Source organism: Drosophila navojoa, chromosome X (assembly GCF_054131105.1).
Source record: "Drosophila navojoa isolate 15081-1374.11 chromosome X, UAZ_NAV_1.0, whole genome shotgun sequence".
Taxonomy (NCBI): Eukaryota; Metazoa; Arthropoda; class Insecta; order Diptera; family Drosophilidae; genus Drosophila; species Drosophila navojoa.
The window spans coordinates 3,995,935-4,009,794 of record NC_142895.1 but is presented as its reverse complement, the minus strand read 5'-3'; the positions used below and the strand labels follow the sequence as shown (position 1 = coordinate 4,009,794).

At 42.1% G+C, this 13,860-nt stretch overlaps 4 protein-coding genes across 4 annotated transcripts; 1 reads left to right on the top strand and 3 right to left on the bottom strand.

Annotated features, from left to right (window-relative positions):
• Positions 1 to 269: 269 nt before the first annotated feature.
• On the top strand, positions 270 to 1,627 carry Arp6 (Actin-related protein 6). The gene has a single exon (XM_018109210.3). The coding sequence runs from the start codon at positions 369 to 371 to the stop codon at positions 1,566 to 1,568; it is 1,200 nt and encodes a 399-aa protein (XP_017964699.1). The 5' UTR covers positions 270 to 368; the 3' UTR covers positions 1,569 to 1,627.
• Positions 1,628 to 2,345: 718 nt separating this feature from the next.
• Positions 2,346 to 3,356, bottom strand: MagR (Iron-sulfur cluster assembly 1 homolog MagR). Its single transcript, XM_018109215.3, has 5 exons — positions 3,143 to 3,356; positions 2,993 to 3,046; positions 2,849 to 2,924; positions 2,711 to 2,785; positions 2,346 to 2,643 (listed from the first exon to the last, which is right to left on the bottom strand). Exons 1-5 carry the CDS (start codon positions 3,224 to 3,226, stop codon positions 2,540 to 2,542), a joined length of 393 nt encoding a protein of 130 aa, XP_017964704.1. The 5' UTR covers positions 3,227 to 3,356; the 3' UTR covers positions 2,346 to 2,539.
• A 355-nt stretch (positions 3,357 to 3,711) lies between these two features.
• Positions 3,712 to 6,129, bottom strand: LOC108656876 (endoribonuclease Arlr). Its single transcript, XM_018109207.3, has 4 exons — positions 5,875 to 6,129; positions 4,607 to 5,804; positions 4,117 to 4,546; positions 3,712 to 4,051 (listed from the first exon to the last, which is right to left on the bottom strand). Exons 1-4 carry the CDS (start codon positions 5,939 to 5,941, stop codon positions 3,818 to 3,820), a joined length of 1,929 nt encoding a protein of 642 aa, XP_017964696.1. The 5' UTR covers positions 5,942 to 6,129; the 3' UTR covers positions 3,712 to 3,817.
• A 3,495-nt stretch (positions 6,130 to 9,624) lies between these two features.
• v (Tryptophan 2,3-dioxygenase vermilion) lies at positions 9,625 to 12,542 on the bottom strand. The gene is made up of 6 exons (XM_018110674.3): positions 12,374 to 12,542; positions 12,152 to 12,312; positions 11,912 to 12,045; positions 10,082 to 10,691; positions 9,893 to 9,986; positions 9,625 to 9,826 (listed from the first exon to the last, which is right to left on the bottom strand). Exons 1-6 carry the CDS (start codon positions 12,487 to 12,489, stop codon positions 9,709 to 9,711), a joined length of 1,233 nt encoding a protein of 410 aa, XP_017966163.2. The 5' UTR covers positions 12,490 to 12,542; the 3' UTR covers positions 9,625 to 9,708.
• Positions 12,543 to 13,860: the final 1,318 nt, after the last annotated feature.

The following is a 13,860-nucleotide window of genomic DNA, read 5'->3' as shown; positions in this document are numbered from 1 at the left end:
ACGCTGATGCGAGGTAAGCAAAAATTGCTGGCAGATGACATGAATTTTCAATATTTGTCATTTAATTCTAGCTGTCTAAATACTAATTAAATTAAACCTAATTCAATAGGTATATAGTTTAATTCGTTCTGACGACTCTTACAATATATCGCTAGCTATATTTACTACACAGACAGCGTACTTGTCTCAGGTCCCCTAACATAGCCGCATCTGCTAACATTGTGCTCATTTTCGCGTTAACAGTACTTTTGTCGCTTTGCGCAGCTGTTATCTCAATTCTGCGTTGTTATTTTTAGTGCGTTCGCGTTTGCATTGTTGACATTGGCAAAAATAGTAATAGGCAAAAATTAAAAAGAATTAGCTTTGCCATGGCCGGCATGGCTGTGATTGTGTTGGATAATGGCGCGTACACAGCCAAGGTGGGACTCGCCACACAGGACGAGCCTCAGGTGGTGCCCAATTGCATCATGAAGGCGAAGAGCGAAAGGCGTCGGGCGTTTGTGGGAAACCAAATCGACGAATGCCGCGACACCTCAGCCCTATTCTACATCCTGGCCTTTCAGCGTGGCTACCTGCTTAATTGGGACACTCAGAAGACCGTCTGGGACTATATCTTCAGCAAGGAGGGCATTGGCTGTACGCTGGAAAATCGTAACATTGTCATCACCGAACCCCAAATGAATTTCCAGAGCGTGCAGGAGGCAATGCTAGAGATGCTCTTCGAGGAGTATCGCGTGGCCGGAATGTACAAGACAACTGCCGCTGACTTGGCTGCGTTTAACTATGTAACAGATAGCGAGGAGCGAACCACAATGCAATCGCTGAACTGCATCATCATTGATGTGGGCTACAGCTTCACGCATATTGTGCCGTTTGTGCTTGGCCGACGTGTCCTTGAGGCGATCCGTCGCATTGATGTTGGCGGCAAAGCGCTAACGAATCATCTCAAGGAGCTCATCTCGTATCGTCACCTGAATGTTATGGATGAGAGTCATGTAGTGAACCAAATCAAGGAGGATGTTTGCTTTGTTGCCGAGGACTTCAAAGATGCGATGAGCGTGCATCATTGCGAGAAGCGTCGCAAGGAGATCGCCGTAGAATATGTCCTGCCCGATTTTACGACCGTGAAACGTGGCTACATCCGTGTGCCGGGTCATCCCCGTCCCGACGAGGATCAGCAGCAAATGGTGCCACTGTGCAATGAACGATTCACTGTGCCCGAGCTGCTCTTCAATCCCTCGGACATTGGCATTCCACAAGTGGGCATACCAGAGGCTGTAGCCGATGCCCTGCGTTCCTGTCCCTGGCAGGCGCATCGCGAACTCTTACTCAACATTCTCATTGTTGGTGGTAGTGCACAGTTCCCCGGTTTCCTGCCACGTCTCAAACGCGATTTGCGGGCCCTTGTTCCAGACGACTTGGAGGTCTCGCTCATTTGCCCAGAGGATCCAGTGCGATATGCTTGGCATGGCGGACGCGAAGTAGCCACCAGTCCAAATTTCGATGAATTCATCTATACGCGAGATGATTACGAAGAGTTTGGCATTCATGGACTGCAGCACCGTTAAGCAATAAGGCTAACCGAGCACCCACCCACCCGCATCTCCCATTGATTAGGTTTATAGCAGTTGTACAGCTCAATATGTGTCTCTCATTCATCGGCATGTGTGTGTGCCATGAAATAATTGTATTATTCACACTGATCCATCGTGCTTAATATACATACATACATATATAATTTAAAAAAACATTTTCTTTTTGTCAAGCACTTCCCAAAATTCTGTTGCACTCGCAACAAGCGATGACAGCTGACTGCCATAAAGTCTCGTGTGATCGAGTGAGGTAGACGATGCTCGCCCAATGTACCGTTCTTTTTTGTTTTGCTTACTCTCGCTGCTCTCGCAAAAGCATGCGTGTATATGTATGTGTATATACAAATGCAGAAGCAGCAGGACTTGAATTTCTGATAACGGGACGTTACTTTTAACTTTACAATTGGTACAACTGCATGCATACTCACGCACACACTCTACTTTAACATGTATTAGCATTGGTGTGACTGTGTGCGTCGGGTTGCATAGGGCAAGAAAATACACAAAATGCCAATACAATCAATGCCTAGAGAGAAAGAGATAGAGAGATATACTTATCAGCTATTTAACATCATTCAAATTAGCAATTTCGTTTCATCTGTTTGTTTTAATTCATATTTTTTTAATTTTATATTTGAGCTACATACTTGCTATGTACATACGAATATGTTGTTTTAATGTTTACGCTAAAAACAATGTCCGTTTTTAATGTTTACAACTAAATTTCGTAGCTACAAAAAACAAACTTAAACATATTTTGCAACAGTTTCTCGCTGGCTTATCAAGCTGCAACATTATTTGAGTGTTGCAGCTTAAGTATATTGCAGACGATTGATAATTGAAATAACAACAAGCTCTAAACTCTACATAAACTTAGATAATTTAGGTTTTTTTTGCGAGGCGGGTTGCGATTCCGTAGTTAGAGAAAGAAATGAGTGCAAAAAGCTTTACATGCTAAACGATTCACCGCAGCCACACGTGCCCTTTATATTCGGATTGTTGAAGACGAATTCGCTGGATAGCTTCGATTCGACAAAGTCCATTTCGGTGCCTGTAATACAACAGACAACCATTTCAATTACATCTATTAGGTTGATTATATAATGCTGCTGACTTACCTAGCAAAGAGAGTTGCGCCTTCTTATCAATAAACACTTTCACACCATCCTGTACAACCTCCTCGTCCAATTTATCTGTGGGAAAAATCAATTCGAGTTAAGCCACTTGTCAGGTATGGAATATGATTTATGGACTACCTTTGGTGCTGGCATAGTCTAGGGTATAGGACAGTCCATTGCAGCCGCGCTGCCGCACGCCAACCTTGAGGCCGATCTGTGCAGGCAAATGGAAAGGGAAAACATATTGATATTGTTTCTTGGCGAATCGACCCAATGACTTACCACATCTGGCTTGTCCTGCAGCAGCGATTTGATGCGATGCACTGCAGCAGGCGTCTGTTAAAGTGGACATCACAACAACAACAAAAACAAATATTGATCAATTCCATTCCGACTGTTATTTCATCAGTTTTGTATTTCATCACCACTTACCAGCGTTAATGCAGCACGAGTTGGTATCAATTTGCGTCCCTTAACTGCGCGAACCGTCGCCGTTGCCACAACACGTGTTGCCATTTTTGTTCTAGATTTATATAATTTGTTTTTTTTTTTTTTTTTTTTGCTTACAATTTCAACAATTTCTATGCTTTACGAAAAGTGTTAGTAAACTTTAAAATGATGATTTCGTCAGTGCTGTCAAGCACCAAGGGAACTATCGATAATAAACAGCTGTTCACAGGCGATAAGAATTAGGTACTTCGAGTATGTTGTAACTGGCGCACTTGGTATTTTTATTTAAATGTGCGGCCATAAATACCTTATGCTAACTGAAGTATGTTTACTAATGTAAAGGGTACTGAAGGTCTTAATGCTGAGTATTTTTAAGTCTTTATAAATAGATAAATGAAATTAAAGCCAGTTTTCACATAATGTCTTAATTTTGCTTGCTAAAATACTACATGGCAACGAACATTACCTGATATCGATTTCTTTTACAGGTATCGGCAACCTAAGCACATTTCAAATTTATAAAACCAAGATCAATCAAGGAAAAGCACTAATTTATATTTATTTATCTTTATTATACAGAGAGAAAAAAAAGTTTAACATAAGATTGAAGTAGAAAGTGAGACAAAAAAGAAGCTATTGCGAGCTGCGGTGCGTGGCTCAAATCTCAGGATAGGCACTGCCAATGAGGCTCTTGCCTCTGTAGCGCCACGAATAGGTGACGATGCCGAACTTGCTGTTGCCCAGCGACACGGGACAGGTGCGATCCGGACGCAACTGGAAGCAGACAGTGTACAGAGCCAGCTCCAGCTCCGGCGAGGTGCCAACGAACATGGTGTCCACGGGCTTATTGAGGCCCTGGTGCGAGAAGCGAATCTTCAGAACTTTGCCCTTCTGCAAAGGCAAGACAAAGAAATAGCAAAAATCCTGTCAGCGGCATAGAAAGTATTGTGCCTTACCGTGCCAATGTCCTGCTCCTTCATATAACCCTTGTAGTCGAAGCGACCGGCCTGCTCCTCATCGTTGACATAGACCCAATTGTGGAAGCCGATGATGGTGCCGTTCTTTACCTCATGGACGAACACATGCTCAAATCCAGAACTGCCAATCTTGCCCTGACCCCGTGAATATTGTGTGAACCACAGCTCCTTGACCAGATCACGATGCGTCTTCGGATCGGGCGTCACTAAACCCTTCTGTTGCAAGAACAACATCGCTGCTCGCATCACGCTGGTGGCCATGACGGCATCGAGGAACTCATTCTCCTCCTTGCGCTCGTTGGCGGTCACATGCTCGTTGACCAAAGTATCCTGCTCATAGTTGTTGAACAGCAGACGCATCTTGGCTATGGTCTGTGGCTCCAGGGCCTTGGCATTGACGCTCAAAAGACTGTCGAAAAGTTAAGGAAATTTGTGGAGTTTTCTGGAGCTGAGCTGAGTGTCTACTTACGGCTGTGGCGCCTCATCGCCGCTATCAATGGAACGCGTGCGTCCTTGTAAATTGACTGTGATCTGACTCAGCTGACTGTTGGACTCCTTGTTGTAGAGCTGTTCGGTTAGCTGACGTATCTCGTCGTCGGTAGCCACTGAGTTGCCCGAGGATTGGAAGCCCGGGCGCACGGTAGTTGTCGCGCCAGGTGTGTGCGGCACAAAGGAGACACCCGATGAGCCATGAGTAGAGGTGCCACCAGCTGTGGTGGTGGTGGTGCTGCTGCTGCCACTGCCAGCTGGTGTTGTGGGCGTAACACCCGGAGCTGGCTTGACAGCCGGCACAGCTGGATGCACTGGCGTGGGCAGCGGCACCTGCCAGGCTGAGGGCGAGGTTGGCGTGCCGGGAGTCGGTGAGCCTGGTGCGCCTGGTGAGCCTGGTGTGCGTGGCGTGGGCAACGCCGGAAAATCCTCCTTAATCGACGGCCGGCGCGGCGCAGGCAAACTGGGGAACTCATCCCGGTGCTGCTGGCCGGGCCTCACGGTGGTCGTCGTCGAGCCGCCAAAGCGCAAATCAATGTTGCCTGGCTGCACATTGGTGAGTGGTCGGGGCTTGGTTGTTGTTGTTGTTGTGGTTGTCGTCGTGGTGCTGCTGGTTAGCGGCGCCAGACCAAAGCCCGGATGCGGCGCTGGACCTCCAGCGGCAGCGGCGCCACCGCCCGAATAGCTCAAATCGAAGCCGCTGGGCTGCGGCTTCTGCGGCCGATATGGCGCAAAGCCCGGCGGCAAATTGGGAGCCGTTGAGGCGCCCGCACCACCTGAACCCAAACGGCCAGCTGGCAAGCTAGCCGGCGTTGTGCCACCCACCCCATGATGCGGCTGCTGGTGTCCATTGGCATTCGCGGCTGGCCACTGCGGCCCGTGAACGACGGCCGGCGCACCGATGGGCGACGAGCTGGGCGTGTCGGGCCGCGGACCCAGCGGCATTAGCGGCGCATGCGAGATGACCAATGGCGGTGGCTTCTGGGCTGGCGTTGCCGCCGCCGTCGCGGATCTAGCGGTGCTCGTTGCGGGCCGCACAGTGCTCGTTGTCGTGGTGGTCTCACTGTTGCTGCTGCCGCCGCCAAAGAACTTCTTGAAGCCGCCAAACCAGCCGGACTTCTTGGTCGTCACCTCCACATCGGGCTCCGGCGTTATCTCGATCTCGCTCTTATAGCCAGCTGTGGCATGGACAAACGCAGGTAAGTTCGTTATTGATGGCCCAACTCAGGAGCCGCGCCGTTTACCTACCTGCAATCTGGCTCTGGCTGGCGATCACAGCGCAAACAAACAGCGCGCTCAATGCCAGGTAACGCATTTTGTTGCTGTTTCTACTCTTTTATATATATGTTTTTGTATTTCTTTGTTATTACTTCGTTTACTTGTTGCTTCAGCGTTTATCACCTTGCTCGAACACACAACCAACTGGTCAGAGATTCAGCGCACGACTGAGACCTAGCACCGGAGACACGACTTCCAGCGGCTCGACGCTGCGAAACACTTACACACGGCCATCCGCCTCATCTCGGCTGGGTTTTTGTTGCTTTTATTTTGTACTTGCCGAATACCCTGTCAATATTGTGTGCAGCTGGGAAAGGGTATATTGACCACACGGTTTTTGCTTAGCCAAGTCTGTGAATGTTCGTTGCTTGATGTGAAAAGCCAAGACTTGTTTCTTTGTCTCCCTCTATAATGTATCTCTATGTCTATATGTCTATCTATATGTCTGTCTGAGAGAGAGAGAGAGAGAGAGAGACAGAGAGAGAAAATGAAAAAGAAAGAACTGGGAGAGCTGTCTGCTTATTTTCTATATGTGTATCAATCTTACTATCTCTCTCTCTTCGTCTCTTTGCCTATATATCGCTCTCTCTCTCTCTATCAGTCCGGTATGTTCGTCATGTCATTTTCACTCTCTTGTTGCCTCTCAATTTTTCTTTCTAAGCATCCCTTTCTCTCTCTGAACTTCTCTCTCTCTCTCTCTCTCTCTCTGTCTCACAGAATCGCTTTCTCTCTCTGAATATTTCTTTATCTCTCTCTCAGAATTCCTTTCTCTCTCTGAACATCTCTTTCTCTCTCTCAGAGTTCCTTTCTCTTTCTGAACTTCTCTTTCTCTCCCTCTTTCTTCCTCTCTCTCTGAACTTCTATTTCTCTCTCTCTCTCTTTTTCTCTCTCTTTGTCAGTCTGTATGAAGCTCTGTTCTTTTTTAGTTTATTTTTTTATTTTGTCACTCTATCGGTCTGTTTTCTCCGTTCATCTATCTCTCTTTCTCTCTCTCTCTCTCTCTCTCTCTCTCCACCTCTCACTCCTTTGCTCTCTTTATCTCGCCTTTACTCCCTTGCTCTCACTCTCCTCATTCTGCTTTTCCCCTCAGCTTTGCTCTACCGACTCCCTCAAGCCCAGTCAAGCCCTTTATATGATCTCCGGGTACTCTGTACGTCTGTCTAGACTTTTGTAGCGTATCTGCTAGTCAGGCACTCTCTACTGTTGCACTCTTACTTATATTTCTGCTTGTATTAATGAGCTGATGTAGCTGCTGGCGCACAGCATTTAGCGTGGGCTTAGGTTGACGATCGCTATTGCGCTACCTTAATTAATTTAGGGCATTTCAGTTCAACTGCTTTGGCACTCAGTGGAGAGGGTTGAATAAAGATGCCTTTTGCTCTCTTCAGGCTCAGACTGTACCTATTCGAAGTCCCTGAAGCTCTTCAGGCATGATAGAGCTACCGTAAGGGCTTAGGGCTAGCTACATTCCTTACCAATAGAAAGCAAAAAAAACCTATATGTATATCAATATTTGTGTACATATATATATATATATATATATATATTTGCCAATAAGGCTATAAAGCTGATTAGCGCTCTGCTCTATTTAAATAACGAAAACTGGTTTTATGACCGCATCGAAACCTGTAACTCAAAGCGAGCTCTGAACGCTATTTAAGCGCTGCCAATTCGTATGAATTTATAGAAAATGGATTAAAATTGAATACTATTATTCATAAGACTAAGAATTCAGATATTCTGACAGAAATCTAGCCTGCATCTGTGTATGGAATAACCGATTCTAACCGCTTAGATTGGTAAATGTCGTCAACCGTTTGCATTTTCATATATAACCGATTCGGTGGGTTGCCATGTGATTCAAAAATGCCCGATAAGATCTTAACAAGCAACCGTTGTGAACCCATAATAACCGATTCGAACTGTTTTCATATATATACCTTTCATACCAAAATTATGTTTTTACTGCCCACAAAATTACCGGTTTGAGGCATTACAGCTGTTCTCATAACCGTTTCATACCATACCAGCTGCAGTGCATGGCGCAGTCGTTGTACCTGAAACCTTTTCGCTGCCTAAATTCAATTGAACTTGCGAGAGTTAAGAGGGTTGAGGGTTGTGGATTAATTATTATTCTGCTCTGCTTTTTTTATTTCTGAGAATGTGCCGCAATTATGTTATATGCAGAGCTTAATAGTGCGCTTTAATTGCAAGCGGGGGCAACAAAAAAAAAATGCTAAAAAGCGAATATAGAATTTGTACATTTGATTGGATTTGATTTGATTTGATGACTTACATAAAATGCTAATACTTTATTTCCCCCTCTATCCCTCTCTCTCTCTCTCTCTCTCTCTCTCTCTCTCTCTCTCTCTCTCTCTCCCTCTCTCTTGTGCTTTTGGGGAATCGGGGCAAGCCGTGGGGGCAATCGTACGACCCCAATTCCGTTTCGACTCGTCACAATTATAAATTGCACTCTCGATGTTTCTTTACGATTCAAAAGGCGAGGTATATTGATTAGGGAAAACTTTTACGCTATCATTGAGCATGAATGTCTGAAATTTGCTCGCAGATTAATTCAATAGAAATCTATGAATAGTAAACCTAAAGAGAGAAACATTTCTATATCATAGAGTACCCTCGTATCCCCTCATATTACTCCCGACATGGGTGTCTCCCAGTCGTGCTCATCGCTTTAGATCACTTTTACTTCAGTCTGTTTAAATGTTGTTTGCTTTGAGCTCATTTCTAACAAATAACAAAAACTGAAAACTTGAAACTGTGGGGCGCTTATCAATTTTGAATAAAAAAGGCCATTGGGAAAGGTTAAGCATTCATTATATGTACGTACATATATTCTATATGTATATGTATTCATAGTAAAGCATCTATATTGGCACTCTCATTGTGCACACATCCGTTGGATAAGGTAATTGGATAGATAATGCCTGAGTGAATTTGAATAGTTTCGTAGTTGAAACTTCGCAACATTTTTGGCAAGTATTCTCTATAGATATTCCTTTTTACTCCTTCTACTCTTCGTTTTGTTCAGTTCGTCTTATTCTCTTATCTTTTCTCCTCCTTGTTCGCCCGTTTCTGCTTTGTTTTCTTTTTCACATTCTCATGCTCTGTCTTTTGATTCTCGTTTGCCTATTCCTTTTTCTTTTCCTTTTCTTTTTCTTTTTCCTTTTTCTTTTCCTTTTCCTTTTCCTTTTCCTTTTCCTTTTCCTTTTCCTTTTCCTTTTCCTTTTCCTTTTCCTTTTCCTTTCCCTTTTCTTTTGGCGTTTGTTTTTCTTTTGCTCATTTGTCCGTCTCCTCTTAGAATAATACTTTCCTACTCTCTTCTTGACCAACTCTTCAGCTAACCCTCTTTACAGCTTCTCTTTTGTCTCCCCTTTCTATTTTATTTCTTTCCTTCTCATTCTCTTCTTATATATATGTTATATATCTTCTATCTTTTACTCTTTGTGCTCTTTTCCTTTCTCTTCTTTCCACTTCTCTGAACTTTTCGCAAGTCTTGAAGAAGAGCTTGAAGAGGTTCTTAAACGTTGCATACATTTAGACTTGTATTTATTATCATATCTGATCTAAATATATATATATATATATTTATATGATTGAATACATGTATATATGTTTCCCACTCGGAAGCTTTATACCAAGAAACAAATCTTATTCGTATACCCATAAATTTCCAAGGAATACCAATAGAAATTTTGAATGTATTGTAATTTCTAAAAATTATTATTAGAACGATTCACAAAAATCATTTTAGAAAAAAAAAAACAAAACTGGAAGCGAAGCTTGTCAAACGCTTTTATGGATTAGCTTTTTGCGTATTGTCTCGTCCAAAGGGGGAATTGCTTCTCGTGGTATTAGGAAGGTAGACAAGTTGAACAGATCCAGGAATACTTTGTACCGATCGCTGAAAGTGAAACAAACCGACGATCAGTGATCGAAGATCAGGTAACAGCCACCTCTGTTCACCCACCTGAGTGTGGAGCGCAGATATTGATAGCCGGATGAGCCGCCAGTGCCCAGCTGTTGGGATCCGATCATGCGTTGCACCATGATCACATGATTGTCTAGGCAGGAAAAGTGAAAGTGAAATGCGATCGACACAGTGAGAAAGAGACAGAGAAAGAGACAGAGACAGAGACTAGAGTTAGCATTCACTTACAGCGCCATTTCGTGATCAACGAGTCAATGTCCATGAGCAGGGTCAACAGCTGATGGGGCTGGCTGAAGCGTGGCTCGTCCCTATAGAAGGTGATCATGATGGCGCCCTGAAGCGCACGATGGCTAAAGCGACGATCGCCGCGCTTCACCAGCGCATCGTGCACCGCCGGATCGAATATGGAGCGATAGACCTCACGCCTCTTCTCGATATCCATGAGGCGATAGTTCTTCGCCCGCTCCACCGGCTCCAGCATTGCGCTCTGCACTTGGGCGGCCAGAAACTGATCGACACTCTGCTGGAACTTGGCCCAAAAGTTGAAGCCATCCTCCTCCAGGCCGGGCGTACGTTCCAGCCAACGCTGCACCAGCGTCAACAGCGACGGTGAATCCTCCGAGTCGCGTATGGCATGCAATGCCTGCTTATCTTTCCCGAACACATCCGTATATTTCTGATTATATTTCACACGCTGCTCGGTCAGTACGCCCAGCTTGTTCTCGATCAGTCGAAACTGCAGCGACTGAAATCCGGAGGCGGGCGCCAAATACTTGCGAAAGTCCATGAAATCGAGAGGTGTCATTGTCTCCAATATGGGCACCTGATCGACCAGCAGCTGACAGAAATTGAAACGGAATTGTATTAGAAATCGATAATGTTATAAGATCTGTGAGAAAAAGCCAAGTGGAAAGTGGAATTCATGGAAAGTGTCTTAAGATCTATGAGAATAGAAATAGGCAACATCATGAGTTCTATGAAAATCCATGTACATATACAGGAAATTATTATAGATCTATGTGAGTACTACAGATAGTTAAGAAATACTAAAGATACCAGAAAAGAAAGGCGAATTGTAATTTGATTTAAGATGATTTATGTGAATGTTTTAGATCGTGAGAGAGAGAAAGAGAAAGAGAGAGAGTGAGAGTGAGAGAGAGAGAGAGATATTGCTGTTTATCATAAGAAAGTACGAGCAATTGTGGCTAAAAGGAAAAACTTTGCTCTGTTGATCCTCCGAATATCACAAGAAAGCGTTTTGATATAATGAAGTAGAATCCTAAGATCTATGTGAATTATAATATAAAAATTTTGTAAGAAGAAGAAGAACGTAGAGAGCAAAACGAGGAATGAGAACTGAAGAATGCAAATAGACAAATATGTGGGCTCTATAACCATATAAAGCTATCTAGCTTGCCTTAAGATCGTAGCACAATATCTCTTTAGTGCAAACTCAATTCGATTACCAAGACTTAAGACTCTTTGATCAATGTGAAATTTAAGCAGCCGTATAGCTGGAGAAAATATTGTTATAGATCTAAAGCTGGTACCCCATAAGTGCAACAATTTGTAATACAAGGATAACTGACTGTTAATTAATTAGTTAAGACTATATTATTATGTTTAAGATCTCTATTATAATATATATATTATAATTATAATCTCTATTAGAATAATAAGAAATTAGGAAGAGTTGTTTCAAATTTTAAAGTGAAGCTCAATTTGAAGATCTCATGATATTATCAATATAATAATTGAAAGATTGTTCTAAAGGATATATCCTATAGGATACATATGAGATGATCTATCATTGATCATTTCAAGCTTAAGTACATACGATCTCCACCTATAGGATAGGATATATATAGGATATAGATACTGAACTAAATTATGTACAAGATCTATGAGGAGATCCTATATATTCAACATTTAAGCCGCACTACATGTATAGGAACAGCTTGCAATGATCAATGATGGATCATCTCATATATATCCTATAGGATATATCCTTTACAACAATCTTATCTTATCTTTTAATATCAAACTTTGATCGCTTACCTTAAGTATGAGGACGACGCGATTTAGGCGTTTGACAATTTCCAGTGTTTTGGTCTCATCGATGACCTCGGCGTCGAGCATATCGCGTATGGAATCGAACTCAAAAATGATTTGCTTAAACCACAGCTCATAGGCTGAACCCAAGCGCAAAGATAGAGAAGCAAATAGTTGGTCAGAGTGAGAGAGGTATATATAGAGAGAGTGAGAAAGAGAGATAGAGAGAGATAGAGTTGTATTCACCCTGATGCGTTATGATGAAGAGATGTTCATCATGCACCGGCCTCTTATCCTCCATGGAGAGCATGCACTGTGCGTCGAGCAGCTTGTCCAGCATCAGATATTCCCCATAGATCTTGCCCACCTCATTGGACAGCGGAATGGCGCCATCGTCGTGCTCGTTGCTGTGATTGAGCTCAGAGTGTGTGTGAGTGTGATGCTTGCTTCTAATTTTTGGATGCTCACCCGTTGCTGGCATAGGGGCAGCTCATGATTGGACTACAAGTGCGATCGATGCGACTCGCTGTACGTCGAGCGACAGACTGAATCGCCAACCAAATCAACTTTATATATACATACATATATCTACCCGATGTCCGGCTTAATCAACACACAACAAGTTGGCAGTTCCAGGCCAGCGCACAGCAGCCGACTCTAGCTTGGCGTTGGGGCCTGATCGCCTCGTAGTATACCCTGTAAAATGGCATGGATTTGTATGTGAACACATTCAGGATTTACATATTTACATTTGTTTTCGTTTATTGCACATAAATGAGACATGAAATGAACAGTTATCGATATACGCTAGAGTTTTATCGAAATATTACATTGATGACTATTTTATATGAGTATGTATATAAATATAATACTAATCGATTATTATCGATACACTGCCATCAACACTTATCGAAACATACAACTGATTACTATCTAAATTAAAGTATGAATTGCTCGAATGCATATTCAAATCGATATTAATCGAAAAACTATCAATGTTGATCCACAAAAATCGACTTATTGACTGTTGTTCAAGAATTATATATAGGTTAATATATAAGAGTGAGTTATAAAAAATCGATAGTTATTGAAAAAATATTGAAATCGATAGCATTTACATTCCGATAAGTGACGAATAATTTCAGCCTGAAAATAAATGAAAATAACAATTCATCGAATGAAAATCGAAGAAATTATACATTATAATAAATATCGATGCATATAGAAATATTGATAAATATCGATAATTCAATAAATATAACAAATCGATAGACATAGTCATATTTAATGTGGACAACTTAACATTTGAACTATGTAGAGCTGAGCTAGTGGAAGCTTATGTAGCTACAGCATAACTGTAGGTCGCATACACCTCTCTAGCCTTATCTATCGCATGGCTCTCGGAGGCTTATCAATGAAGGGTTCGAAGACAGCTAAAACTAAAATCAACTTTCTCATACTCTCCCATGTGGAATGCGTCAATGTACAAAATGAAAACAACAATTTTGTTTTGTTTTGTTGTTTGTTTTTTTTTTTTTTGTTTTTTTTTTTTTTTTAATATAATTTTGTTTGTGTTTAAAATTTATTTTTGAGTCCTTGGCTCAGTCATATTTTTAAATTTCTTCTCATTTTCTCTTGTGTGTTGTGTTATATAGTTTAATGTTATCTTTGTAATACTATTCATATATATAAGTGTGTGTGTGTGTGTATATATGAATACATATATATACATATATGCATATATATTTATATATATTTGTTTTTGCTTAATTTATTAATGAATACATATTTTAATCTCCCTTCTTCTTCTTCTTCTTCTTCTTGTTGCATGCCACAAAAAAAAGTCATTCAATATTCAATATTTTAGTGTATTTATATATATATAGTATATACGATATATATCGTATATGTATATATATATATATATATATATATATTTAATTTATATAATTTCT

What these genes read in the sequence shown, in the direction of transcription:
- Arp6 (XM_018109210.3), top strand. Translation starts at nt 369, where the DNA reads ATGGCCGGCATGGCTGTGATTGTGTTGGATAATGGCGCGTACACAGCC.
- MagR (XM_018109215.3), bottom strand. Translation starts at nt 3,226, where the DNA reads ATGGCAACACGTGTTGTGGCAACGGCGACGGTTCGCGCAGTTAAGGGA. An exon ending in CTCGTGCTGCATTAACGCTG is followed by an intron (nt 3,047 to 3,142) that starts GTAAGTGGTGAT and finishes CCACTTTAACAG; the next exon opens with ACGCCTGCTGCAGTGCATCG. An exon ending in AGACTATGCCAGCACCAAAG is followed by an intron (nt 2,786 to 2,848) that starts GTAGTCCATAAA and finishes TTTTTCCCACAG; the next exon opens with ATAAATTGGACGAGGAGGTT.
- v (XM_018110674.3), bottom strand. Translation starts at nt 12,489, where the DNA reads ATGTATGTATATATAAAGTTGATTTGGTTGGCGATTCAGTCTGTCGCT. An exon ending in CTTCATCATAACGCATCAGG is followed by an intron (nt 12,046 to 12,151) that starts GTGAATACAACT and finishes GCTTGGGTTCAG; the next exon opens with CCTATGAGCTGTGGTTTAAG. An exon ending in GCGTCGTCCTCATACTTAAG is followed by an intron (nt 10,692 to 11,911) that starts GTAAGCGATCAA and finishes AATTTCTGTCAG; the next exon opens with CTGCTGGTCGATCAGGTGCC.
- LOC108656876 (XM_018109207.3), bottom strand. Translation starts at nt 5,941, where the DNA reads ATGCGTTACCTGGCATTGAGCGCGCTGTTTGTTTGCGCTGTGATCGCC. An exon ending in GGCGATGAGGCGCCACAGCC is followed by an intron (nt 4,547 to 4,606) that starts GTAAGTAGACAC and finishes ACTTTTCGACAG; the next exon opens with TCTTTTGAGCGTCAATGCCA. An exon ending in AGGAGCAGGACATTGGCACG is followed by an intron (nt 4,052 to 4,116) that starts GTAAGGCACAAT and finishes TTGCCTTTGCAG; the next exon opens with AAGGGCAAAGTTCTGAAGAT.